The following is a 12,584-nucleotide window of genomic DNA, read 5'->3' as shown; positions in this document are numbered from 1 at the left end:
TAGTTACTTCTTTATAGGATGTAGTGAAGTGTTGTAAGCCATAGCAACTGATAAGACTCCAACTTTTAGGACTTTAATGAAGAACCTATGTAGCTTAAAGTGGTTGTAAAGGCAGAAAGTTTTTTTTATCTTCATACATTCTATGCTATAAGATAAAAAACAGCCCCCCTAATACTTACCTGAGCCCCATCTCGATCCAGCGATGTTGTATGAGAGACTCGGCTGTCTGGGACAGCGCCTTTGGCTCACGCTGCTTTCAAAGTCAGTGAGCCAATGAGAGAGAGGGGGCGGGGCTGAGTCACGGCTCCGTGTCTGAATGGACACACAGAGCAGTGGATCGGGTACCCCATAGCAAGCTGTTTGCTGTGGGGGCAATCAACAGGAGGGAGGGGCCAGGAGAGCCGCTGATAGACCTGAGAAGAGGAGGATCTGGGCTACTCTGTGCAAAACCATTACACAGAGCAGGTAAGTATAACATGTTTGTTATTTTTAACAAAAAAAAAACCTAAGACTTTAGTATCACTTTAAATTGTTGTAAGTCACTGTGTAACATAACTTTGACTATAATTTTTGAGAACACATTTTGCTTTTTATGTGTACAATAATTCTTGTTCTGCTAAACCTTCATCTTCTCTTCTCTTTTTTTTTTTTTTTTTTTTTTTAATTCTTAGTGTGAAGCCCCTTCTGTTGGAAGCCATTCAAAGAGAACCAGAGTAAGTGAAATTCAGATTACACTAGTTTGTGTCTTTTATAGCAATGGCAGTCCAACTGTTGTATATTTGTGTGCTAACAAACCAGGAACTTTCAGCGTGGCTGAAAGAAGTCCAGTGTTGTGACTGTGTTTCATGTTAAACCCATAGTAGAACTATAGACAAAACCTTTTTTTTTTTTTTTTTCTTTTCATTTTGGATAGAGTATGGAAGGATTATAACCCCCTGTCAGTTTTTTCGCCATCTGTGTCCCATTGGGGAGATCTCCCTTCACTTTCTATCCCCTAGCTAAAACAGGAAGTGAGAAGAAATCCCTGCAATTTAAGGGAATCCATTGGGGCCCCCCAGGTCATCGGAACTAGTGTCCCCATTGGAAGATTTCTTTCTGGACAGGACAAATAGAGAGGGTGAATCTCCCTTACAGAGGCACAGACAGCAAAAAACCTGACAGGTGTTCGACTCCATCTCCACTCTGTCCAAAACTTTAGTTATAGTTTAATGGTTTAACATGAAACCTGGTCACATCCCCCAACCCCACCACCTCTTTCACTTAACTGAATTACAGGATGCTTTCCCTGCAACTTTCTGTGTGTATTTAAACTCAGCACTTTTACTCCATTGATTACTTCTTTTAACCCCATAACAGTAGGTCTGTACCTCCCATATAGGACTGGAATGTAAACAGGGCAAAAGCCGGTGCAGTGGACCCATGATGCAATGGTCGCGGCTGCAGTGCTCTGCAAGGTTCAGTGATGAATGCGCCCTTCTGTTTTTAATTTGGGTGCATTTATTACATTTTAGCAAATGGTGGACTTTTTAAGAACACGTCCGCCTTCGTAAGTGCGTAAAGTTATTATCTAACGCTGGTTTATTTGTGGCTGGTGTTGTCGCTCTTTATCTAGGGTCCAAATTGTATACAGGGCCTGGACTACTCTCCCAAGTTGAGCTCAAACACCACCCTTACTTCTGCTACATCTGATTTGTATGGCCAGAATGCCGTTTTCATGTAATCCATTGTTTTTGGTATTTCTGTAATTTGTAGTACTAGTGTTTTCATTGGCATTTTTCCTACTTGGCAGTGATCTTTGTACAACTGGCCGCGAAATGCATGTGTTGCAATTTCAGCCTGATCTGCTTTGCCTGCTTGGAGAATGTAGCCCAACTGGCCCAGTACTGGAAGCTGCTTCATTTTCATAGGTTACTGGGTACGTTTAAATTTCTCCATTTCCCACCAGTTTTCACTGCAGAAGGGGTTAACACTGTGAAACTCAGTGTTGACGTCATGTCATGTAAAATTTAGCTGCGCCAGAAAATGTAATGATTTAGAAAGTGTATTATAAACATATAAAACATAATGCTTTATGAAATATGCCACAATAGTCTATTATAAATAGGATTCCCAAGGACATTCATATAAAGCAATGATTCTCAACCTTACTAGTGTCGTGACCCCTTGATAAAATTTCCTAAGTTGTGGGGGCCCCTAACAGTAAAATTATTTTCGTAGCGTGGGTTTTCAGCACCCAAGGCAAGACAAGTAATTTGTGCCCCTAACCAATGGAAATTTAGCGCTCCCTGAGTCTCTTCCACTCGTACAGTATTAAAACCCCTTATGGTACATTTTAGGATGTACCACTTTTTCTCTTTTTTCTCCTTTCTTTCCCTTTTATCTCTCTCTATCCTAATTTAGTTTTTTTCCCCATCCCTCTCTCTAGCCATCTTTCTTGTTCTCTTATTCCTTCTCCCCCTTTTTCTTTGTTCCTCCCCCTCTTTCCCTCTCCCTTCCATGTATTCTCTACTTTTATTCCTTCTCTTACTCCTTGGTGGGGGGAAATGGGATGAGTGGCTGTTCTGGCGGGGAGTTGGAATGATTGGCAGTGCTGTGGCAGCCTTGATCAAGGTCATCTGATCTGAGAACTGTAGTGGGGACTTTTATTGGCAACTATAATCACAGGTAGTGTTACTCACTGTGTCTCCAACTTTGTGGTGTCTAGTAGCAGTGACACCTTATGCCAAAATCATGAGATAGGGTCTCCTCCAGCCCCTCCCACTTTACATTCCTCACCAGTCAGCTGACCTCTAGTCTCTGCCCCACAGCCATGCCGTGAACTGAATGGGCTGCTGAGTGGGCGGCCGTGGGTACCAGGAACAGCCCAACTGGGCGGCCACAGGCTCCAGGGACAGCCCTGCTGGGTGGCCGCTAAAAGGCTGGGACAGCAGTGCTGGCTTCAGGAACAGCCCAAGATTTGGTGACCCCTGGCAAATCATAATTTGACCCCCAGGTTGAGAACCACTGATATAAAGAGATCTTCCACCAATCCAGCAGATCCTCTCCCTGTGTAGAGGTTACCAAGTGCCACCACCCTTTACAAAGTGAACACTCAGCAAACCATAAGCTGTAACAATTAGCAAACAGCAATCCACAGCATGTATCCCAAGCATAGGTCCTCTCAGAGTATATGTATACAGTGATTAGAAATAGAGGAAAAAATAAATATGAAATAGGGGGTGAGTGTGGCGCCGTCCTAAAATACTATTACCAAAGGAAAAACCTCCCTAGTAATTGACTGTAAACACAAAAAAGGTGTTAAAGTGACATGTGCTATGGTTCTTAAAGAAGAAACAAATTAATATAAATAAAATAAATATACAACACGTGACATGCAACTTGTAATGATAATGACATAAAACTTAAAATAATATTACGTGATCACACATGAGTAATAAAATAGGTGATATTTAAATAGTGCTGTTGTGATCCCTTTTTGATAATATGCTGGTTAAGCCAGCCGTGGTGTGTGCTCAGTGCACAATAGGTGAAAGTCCACAATCTCTATGAAATTTCCTGGTGTTTCCCTTTAAACCAAGGCAGGCATATTCCACTTGTGTCTGCTGCTATATTGTGGTGACCGAGTGCTTGTGTCTCGCGCTGTGATCGTGCAGACACTCACCAGCTTTTTATCCCCTGCAGGGGTGGCGTGCAGTCACAGTGTGTGCCACTGTGTGGCAATTCTTGGCAGGATCAGGATCGGCATGTCATTTGAACATGAAGGAGAGAGGAGAATTCCATAGTGTAAAACCATTAACACTTTTATTTAGGTCAGATGACAAATGGTACTCACATTATAGTGGTTTCAAATAAGCAGTAAGTTATCCAAAAAGCGTCAGATACGAGGAGATGGTGCAAGGCGTCGGAATAGGCCACGCCCTACGCGTGTTTCGTCAGAGGACGTCTACAGGAGCGTGACCCTTGCGTCATCTCCCCTCCCTTTTATACTGTGCGGTGTGTGATGTGCTTGCGTTCCAGCGGCCATTTTATCTGTGTGTGTTTGCGTTCCACTCTGCTCCAGCTGCCATATTATCTAAGATGTTGCAGACCGAAGACCGCGGCCATTTTCCCTGTGATTTTAACAGCGTGGAACGGCTGAAATTTAGATAGACCGAAGCCCTCGTCACTCTACCCAAGTCAGAGCTTCATTGCAAAAGGCTGCAAAATGTGACACCACGCGGGCAAATAAGCCATTTTATGTTTGTGTCACCAGTGTTCGGGTCAAATTAAATGTATCATTTTGTATTATGACCAAGTACTATTACTTATTTATACCGCACAGTATATCTGGTTACATTTAATTGCCTGACGGTACAACAGAAATACACTATCGATATTGCAACCTTATATATTCAATACATTTATGTTAAAAAGTCTATATTTAATACTAAAATTGTTAAAAATAATGTGTTAAAAATATAAAACTATTAGGTATAGACAACAGAAAAAGAATTTAGTTGATAATAAGATATGAAAAGTATAAACTTAAATAAAAATCGAAATAAAACTAAAATTGATTAAAAAGGGGATATGTGAACCTTTAATAGGGGGATAAATATTGTTAAATCTGTATTCTAGTGACCAAGAGGGGCTTTTATTGTATAAACGAAAGGGAATGTTGTTCAAGAAAATTCTATGTTAAATGAATTTTGTTGGATTTCTTGGGGCCCTGCATTTTATAATTTATGTATTAATGCTCCACAATTACAAAAAAGATAAAAGATAAAAAGGGGGAGGTCGAGTGTTAAAGACTTCTGTAATAGTAATTACTATGGCTCCGTGTCCCGTGATGTACGGTTAAGAAAATAGGATTTTTTATAACAGATTACCTGTAAAATCCTTTTCTTTGAAGTACATCACAGGACACAGAGGTCCCTCCCTTCTTTCTGGTATTCACATGTATTGCTTTGTTACGAAAACTGAGGTACTCCCACTCTTCCAATTCTCAAGGATTGGAAGAGTATTCGAGCAAGGTTTATTGTTACAGGGCTTCGCCCCATGTATTAGTCACCTTCTTGCAGATTTGTTGTACTAGAACTAGGGCTCTTAGCACCATCAGGTCGTGATTCTTCCTTTCAATTTCTGGTTAAGGCTGATCTCCTTTCCCTTGCCTAAGTCCTTCCATGGGAATTTCCCATGTGCCTTACAACATTTGTTGCTTCTGACTCTATGGGATAAAACTTTGGTTCTCTCTGTGTTTTCAGGGACTGCTGTTTTGACTCCTTGGAGGTACTTTAATTCAACCTTAGGGAGTTCTTTTCTGATGGTCATTGCTCCTGCTATGTAAATGTCTAACCTGACAGCCTTTTCCAGTGGTGCCAGTAATAGGATCAGGTGAGGCCTACAACCTTCTTCTGGTTATTCCGATCTCTGCTGTTTCTGACCTTTTACTCCTCTGGAGCATCTCTCTGGTCCCTCTATCTAGCTCCAATTCTTCAAGAGGTGCGTCTCTTCCCTGTTTGATCACAGTTCTGCCTGTGAGTTTCTGTCTGTCAGCTACTGTCTCCCTTTTTGAACATACCAGAGGGGACAATGTAGGGTAATTCGATTTTTCTCCACAATTGTGGATGGTTCATATAGACCACCTTTCAGGCTTATGGTTTTAGGAATCATTTTTCTCCCTTTCCTATCAAGACCTACTTCATGGACTTTGTGAGTGTTTCTTGATTTTCCAGCATCACACATCAGTTTCCCAATGCTAGGCTATCGCCTGGTCTTCTGTTCTCACTTTGTTTGCTACCAGGTGAAGGTTGCAGCCTCATTTGATGCCAGTTTTGAGCATGCAGTCCTTCAGGCTCTGGGGCTGCAGGCAGTCCCCAGTTTTTTTTTAATTGTTTTTGTTGGGCCTGTTTGCAATTGTTGCTATGTTGGTCACTCTTCAGTTGGACTGCTTTTGGACATCCTAAAGGCTAAAGACTCCCTGTGTCCCTCAATGGATGAGAGAAAAAGTAGGATTTTGGACTCATTGTAAAATCCTTTTCTTGGAGTCTATTGAGGGACACAGGTCCCACCCCTCTGAGGCATGCTGGTAGTAAGAGGGGTTATTCTAGGCTGGCTTACCATTTTTTTGTTTTCTAGTGTACAATCCTCATGAAGGTTGCAGATATAACCTCAATGTGAAAGACTTCCTATATTCCTTAATGGACTCCATTAAAAATAGTTTACAGTGAGTACAAATATCCTATTTTCTTAACCATGTCTTTCAACTTTGGGTATTTGCCTTGGCAGGCTGTAAAATGTATGTGCTTGAAATGTTGTATTTTTGACCTGATTGGTTTTCTTTTTATTTGTTGATGATCTCAGGCACAAAGTCCGCCATGCTCTTGCACAGCTGTGTGCAGTAGTTCTCAGGAATGAAAAGTTGGAACGCTGGCCACAATTCATCCAATTTGTGCTACAGGCATCACACAGTAACATCCCAGAGCAGAGACAGGTTTGTTTTCCTCAAACCTTTTAGTATACTACTATATTGCTTCCAAGTGTCTCTCTTAATTGGTATGTGGGAGACAATTCGGGGTCACAAAAGAACTCTTTTTATGCCAGTGGATATTTCCTCAAAAACCAGAGTGTCCCTAATTTTCGTAAGGCATTCCCAACCGATTTTCACATGGAGACACTTCAGCATTCTTCAGCTTAGATAGTAGTTTGCACACCATAGCTTTTGTTGCAGCATTGTTTTTCACCAAGTGACAGGACATATTATGGTTGTAAAAATATAAATAGTACCATCCGATTTGTAATATTTTTAATATGCATCTTCAGCCTTTTTGCCCTAATTGTATTATGCACTTAAATGCATTGCAAGGTCCACCCAGTAAGTAAGCCCCCCTCCCCCATATAAATTTTTTTTTCTTACTAAAATAAAAAAACATTGGTGGGGGAGAAAGAGTTAGTTGACATCCCCCAGCTTCCATAGTGCATGGGGTGACGTCGGCATCATTTGGGCGACATCCCAAGGACCTGGGGAAGATTGAGTTGCCCAAATCTTGGAAGATGATGCTACAGTGCAGTAGTAGCGTGTTCTTGCAAGGTATGGGCTGCTCAGTATCCCCTGGGATATCGACCGATGGATTCTGCTGTGACCTTCACCCAGACCTTGTGAGCATTTATTCATTTTTTTAGTTTTCTGGTTCCTTTTATGTTCCTCCAGCAATCATAACTCATTGCAAGAGAAGCATAAGTTTTGTTTTTACCTCTTGGCCTAAGCATATGTTGCAAAGTAAAGGAGGAAACCTTTTTTTCTGAGAGAAGCATGGAAGCTTTAGTTTTTCTTCTGAAAATGCAAGTTGTATGGCTATAATGCTGACTCACTGGTTTCCATAATTTTAGCCAGGGCAATTATACAGATCACAAAATTAAAGTAAAGCCAAAGCTCCTAACCTGCAACTTGTTCTGGACTCATGAAATATGGAAGCCATAAGTTCAGTAAGCTTAGCCCATTATGTCCAAAGTACCATTTTCTTGATCATGTTGTACTCTTTGTTTTAGGTTGGACTCTTGGTTCTCCGCTGTGCTCTTGATCTCAGTGCTGAAATTTTCCATCCTCACTTCACAGATTTAATTAAACTTTTTAATCAAACCTTGTGCGATCTTCAGAATGGACCATCGCTCTTCTATACTGTGCAGTCTCTTACCAGCATTGTGCCTGAGTTTGTTGGCAATGAAACAGTAAGTGTATAGTAACCAGTATCTACTTACATTATCCACTTGTTTTTACTTTACCTTTATCTTCTTTCTGCCTGCCACCAGAACCAGCTGAGGCCTTTGATTCCTAAATTAGTAACGGCTATCAAGCAGTTGATACAAATCAATGAGGTAAGTCTTACATTTGTGCTGCTGCCACTAACTATTTTTGCGCTTACATGTAGTGTTGTTAGCTTAGTTTAAAGTGATTGTAAAGCTTCATTTTCAAACATGCCATACTTACCTCCACTGTGCAGTTTGTTTTGCACAGAGTGGCCCTGATCATCCCCTTCTGGGGTCCCCCGGCTTCGCTATTAACTCCTCCCCACATAGTGTAACCCCCTAGCAGAAGCAATCTCCTGGGGTGTTACCTTGCGGGCGCGCTCCCAAGTCCAGCATATGCGTCCATAGATGCAGAATGTAGGACACGGCCCCGCGTCATTGGATTTGATTGACAGCAGTGGAGGCCAATGGCTGCTATCAATCTATCCAATCAAGAGCCAAGAACCCCGGGCAGAGAGGTATAGCTCATCTCAGCTTAGGGATCGAAAGGGGTCAGGTGAGTAAAACGGCGGGGGGAGTTTGGCGGTGGTGGGTTTTAGGAGGTCATAGTATGCATTAAGGTGAAAAAACACAAGGGTTTACAACCCCTTTCACTGAAGAATCTAAGGATAGAAGCTGATTGGTTACTGTGCACAGCTGCTGTAGGTCTTGGCTGCTCTGGTTTTAGTAAGTTCCCTTCATAGAATTTAATAGTAGCAAGGTTGCATTAGATGCATTTTATTAAAGCAATCTCAGTGGATTTATCAACTTTAGCAAAGTCGCAATCTTACCTGAAGAGTATTAGCAGCAGGTCCCCAATTTATTTTACTTGACCAGAGGTACTCTTTAAATACAAATGTGTAACTGCGTTTGGCATTTTTTCAGTTTTTTTGGTTGCCCTGTTTTTTCAATCTACACAGCTGTTACAAGCATTTGGACTTTAAAGATGTTATATGTTGTATAAACCACAGGAATACATTTGTACAACATTAAATTATTTACATTATTTATTCCACAATTAAAAAATGGTTACCATCAGTAAAATACAATTTCTTTTTTATTTTCACAACCCTATAGCACCAATATCATCTTGCATCTATATGATAAAACCAATAAATGTATATTTACTCCTTCTCGTTAATACCCTATTTAACCCTCACCCTTCAGCATTTATTGCATCTCTTGGAAAAATGAATTATTTTTAATCTCTTGCCTGCTGATCTGCTGGCGCAGGAGGCAGGTAGAGAAGATTAGTTTTCACTAACCTGGCCTTCATGGTCCATGTTCCGCTACTCATCTGAGTATCTCACCCGGGCCACGAAAGACCCTACCCATATCTCTTCTGGACTTTGACAGAATGCATAGGTTTTCTCTCTTTGGACTCTTCTTTCCACTATCCAACTCCACATCTGGTGTGGTAGTTAGGACGTATCAAGAAAAGGAACAGGTGATCTGCTACAGCAAGATGAGAATACTCTTGTTTACAATAATTGGACAAGGTGGAAGGAAGTGTACATATTACGGGTGGAACAGAGATGGCACGCGCTGCGAGAAGGCCTCGGCCGGCCTGTCTGAGACTCACAGTTTGCGCAAGCTGAGGTGAGCTCATTAGCATGTGACCCATCCTCCCGGCCGCAATAAGATTTGGGGTGAAATCCACCCAGAGAGAGTATCCAAATAAAAGAGTTGATGCCTATTACCCAGTGTTGCCTGGTAAGAGTTTTATTCAAAGGGGGTTGTGTTCATCTCCCTATCTTTTCACATGTGGAGGTGTTGCTGACAGCTTATCTCGGTGCCGTAATTAAAACACCACCTTGGACTTTCTCATTATATGTGCTGTAAAATAACATATATTTGCAGTGGATTTTGGACATTTATGTGTGCACATATTTTTTAAGACATCACAATAATTGGAATGTGTTTATTGCCATTTAACACTGCCTTTGTTTGTTTTTATTTTGTGTTATTAACGCTTGCTATAGGTAGGTGTGTGTGGTAGCAGCTTCAGCCTTAATTGACCAAACTCTTTTTTACCCATTAAGGGAATTATATTTGTTTCACTTATCCCATAAGCGCTTGTGTTTGCAGATAGGGGTTTGACTTTTTATTAATTTTTATCAATCTTTATGTATTGGATACAGCCAGAACGTGAAACTGATGTAAATGGATGTGTTAATATTTCGGCAAATACTGTATATTTAGGATTATTTTATGTATTGTTTGTTTTTATGAAAAACAGCCTTCAGGATGCCTGAGAAAATGGGATTAAGAACCCATGAAACGCGTTTGAATTAACCTGGACCCCACAATCTGATCAATGCGCAAGAGATTACAGATAATTAGTATTTCCAAGAGATAAAATAGATGCTGAAGGGTGGAGGTTAAATAGGGTATTAATGTGAAAAAGTACATATACATTTATTGGATTATATCACATTGTAAAATGGATGTGGGAAAATATTGGCCCTATGGGGCTGTGTAAATAAAACCAGAGATTTGTATTATTTTACTGATGGCAAAAATATATATATATTTTTTTTGTGCAATAATAAATGTAAACAGTTTTTTAAGGTTTAAAAATGTATTTGTGTGGTTTATATAATATACAGTGTGATAGGGCTTGTTCAGATGGGCAATTAAGCCTGTATTTCATGCAGAGCCACTGGCAGATGGGTGTCCACCTTGGAGCTGTGTGCAGGCAGCCCATAATAATGGATGCACATTAATGCCGGTCTTCTATCGAATAATGCCTCCTGTCCGATAAAAATCCGACGAACTGCGCATGCGCAATACGTAACGTCACTCCAGCTGATATCCCGATCAGTTGGTGTGACGTTAACATTGCGAATGAGCAGTTTGTCGAATGCAATATCCAAAGGGAGGCAAACTGCAGGGAGTGTGAGAATCTAAATATCAGATTCTGTCTCTCTCTCTCTGCGCATGACGTCATAGGTGGAAGACTATTGTTATTGGGCGGATTGTGGGTGTGTTGGGGTGTGTGTCATAGGCGGAAAACTATTGTTATTGGGCGGAATGTGCGTGTGACCTTGCAGCACAAATTTTTGGCCGAGGACGGAGGTTGATTTTGGGCGTATTTGGTACAGGAGCAAAATCCCATGTCAGTTTAACATGCGGGCGGGAGTGGGTGCATGGATCTGAATGTAGAGGCTCTGCATTTGAATCCCTGCATCGGCTCCTGCCCACATGTCAAACTTCATTTTAAATCAGAGTTTGTAGTAGGTTTTGACATAGGATACAGAGCAAAAACAAAATATATAAACCCCCCCCCCATTCAAAATAAAAATAAAAAAAACACATACTATTCATGTTCATCTGCATAACCTATCTCACATCTAAAAAGTAATACATAAGTATTAGTAATACATTAAAGTGTTACTAAACCCAGAACCCTGCATTCTGGTCTCCCAGAGTACACAAAACATGGAAATGCAATTATTTTAGTAATTATAAACTGCTAAATACCTTTTTTTCATCAGCAGTTAGAGCAGTCCTGTGACTTCTATCAGTGTCTGGTTAAAGCTTGTAAGAGGAGTTTTCATTCTGCTCTGACTGTCCTAAAAGGCTGCAGGACCCCTGACCCTCTGTCTGGACAATGATGATTTGCCCGTGCTAATCACATGCATTCTCCAAAGAAAAAAAAAACTAGCAATACCCACCAACTGAGCATGTGCAGCTTGTACCCTAGCTTCTGTTCTATCAGGAGATTTGGGGACAGTGGAAGAAGGGGAGGATCAGAGAAGATGGGATCAAACAGCCTTTTTCCACAATGCAGAGGATTAACCCCTTAGGTTTCACAGTGAGTATAACAAGCATTTTTACTGCATATACAGACTGACTTTACTGTTGTGGGTTTAGTAACACTTTTAAGACACCGTAATCCCCTGTAGAGGAAGGATATGCAGTATTAATCCCTGCTAAATTGTACATAGCTTAATTATACATGCCAGACTTAGACACGTAATTGTGTCTGTGCCAGTGCAGCGAGTGCATCCGTTTCCAAGAGCTGCCTGCACACAGCTAAAGTGGAGGCTCATGCATCTGCCAGAGGCTGTACGGGGAGGACGGGCTTAATTGCCCGTCATAATAACCCTATATATATAAAACACCTTTAAAGTCCCAATACATGTAAGAGGTGTTTATATACTACGAAGAGAGACACCGTGTAATATTTTTTGTGGCCGATAGTAATATTGAGACGTGTTTTTTCAATGTTTATTTCGCAGGTTCAGGCTTGTGAAGCAATGGAGGTCTTTGATGAATTGATGGAAAGTGAAGTGTCTGTAATTGTTCACTACTTAGCAGAGGTCATTCACTTCTGTCTTGAGGTATTTCACTGAACTTTTTTTTTAGTATTTATAACATTTGTTTGAATTTGTATTTTATATTATATTATCTGTCATTACATAGTATACATGCACAGTCAATTCATGTTGTACCATTTCCCTGCAGCATCCTTATTTTAGCATTTCAATCCTGTTGAGATATTTTTTAGCACTTGCTGACCAGCTCACGCACATTTACTGCAGCAGGTTGGCAGCGCTGCGTGAATCGCTATACGGGTAGGGGGCGCGAATGAAGAGCCTCCTCTGCCTGTGAAATGTAAACACAGGCAGAGGAAGTGATGTCGCCTCCTCTCATGGAACACTACACTACACTGATACCAGTACACGTAAGCACACTTGTCACCCCCTGATCGCCCCCAGTGAACCCCTTAACTCCCTGTTACTTTTTCACCAAGTGCAGTTTTCAGATTTTTCACTTATCGCTGTACTTGTGACACTAAATAGTGTTCGGGCAGT

The 12,584-nt window shown here is 41.0% G+C and overlaps 1 protein-coding gene across 1 annotated transcript in view; it reads left to right on the top strand.

Moving 5' to 3' along the window:
- The window catches only part of IPO4 (importin 4), a 164,842-nt gene that overhangs the window by 29,185 nt on the left and 123,073 nt on the right, over positions 1-12,584 (top strand). The window contains exons 4-8 of the mRNA XM_073632779.1: positions 672-713; positions 6,343-6,472; positions 7,528-7,707; positions 7,789-7,854; positions 12,009-12,110. Of these exons, the coding sequence (XP_073488880.1) occupies positions 672-713; positions 6,343-6,472; positions 7,528-7,707; positions 7,789-7,854; positions 12,009-12,110 (520 nt within the window). The remainder of the gene's footprint in view (positions 1-671; positions 714-6,342; positions 6,473-7,527; positions 7,708-7,788; positions 7,855-12,008; positions 12,111-12,584) is intronic.

This window comes from Aquarana catesbeiana, linkage group LG01 (assembly GCF_042186555.1).
Source record: "Aquarana catesbeiana isolate 2022-GZ linkage group LG01, ASM4218655v1, whole genome shotgun sequence".
Classification (NCBI taxonomy): domain Eukaryota; kingdom Metazoa; phylum Chordata; class Amphibia; order Anura; family Ranidae; genus Aquarana; species Aquarana catesbeiana.
The sequence above is the reverse complement of the archived record's forward strand: the minus strand, read 5'-3'. Positions and strand labels throughout refer to the sequence as shown.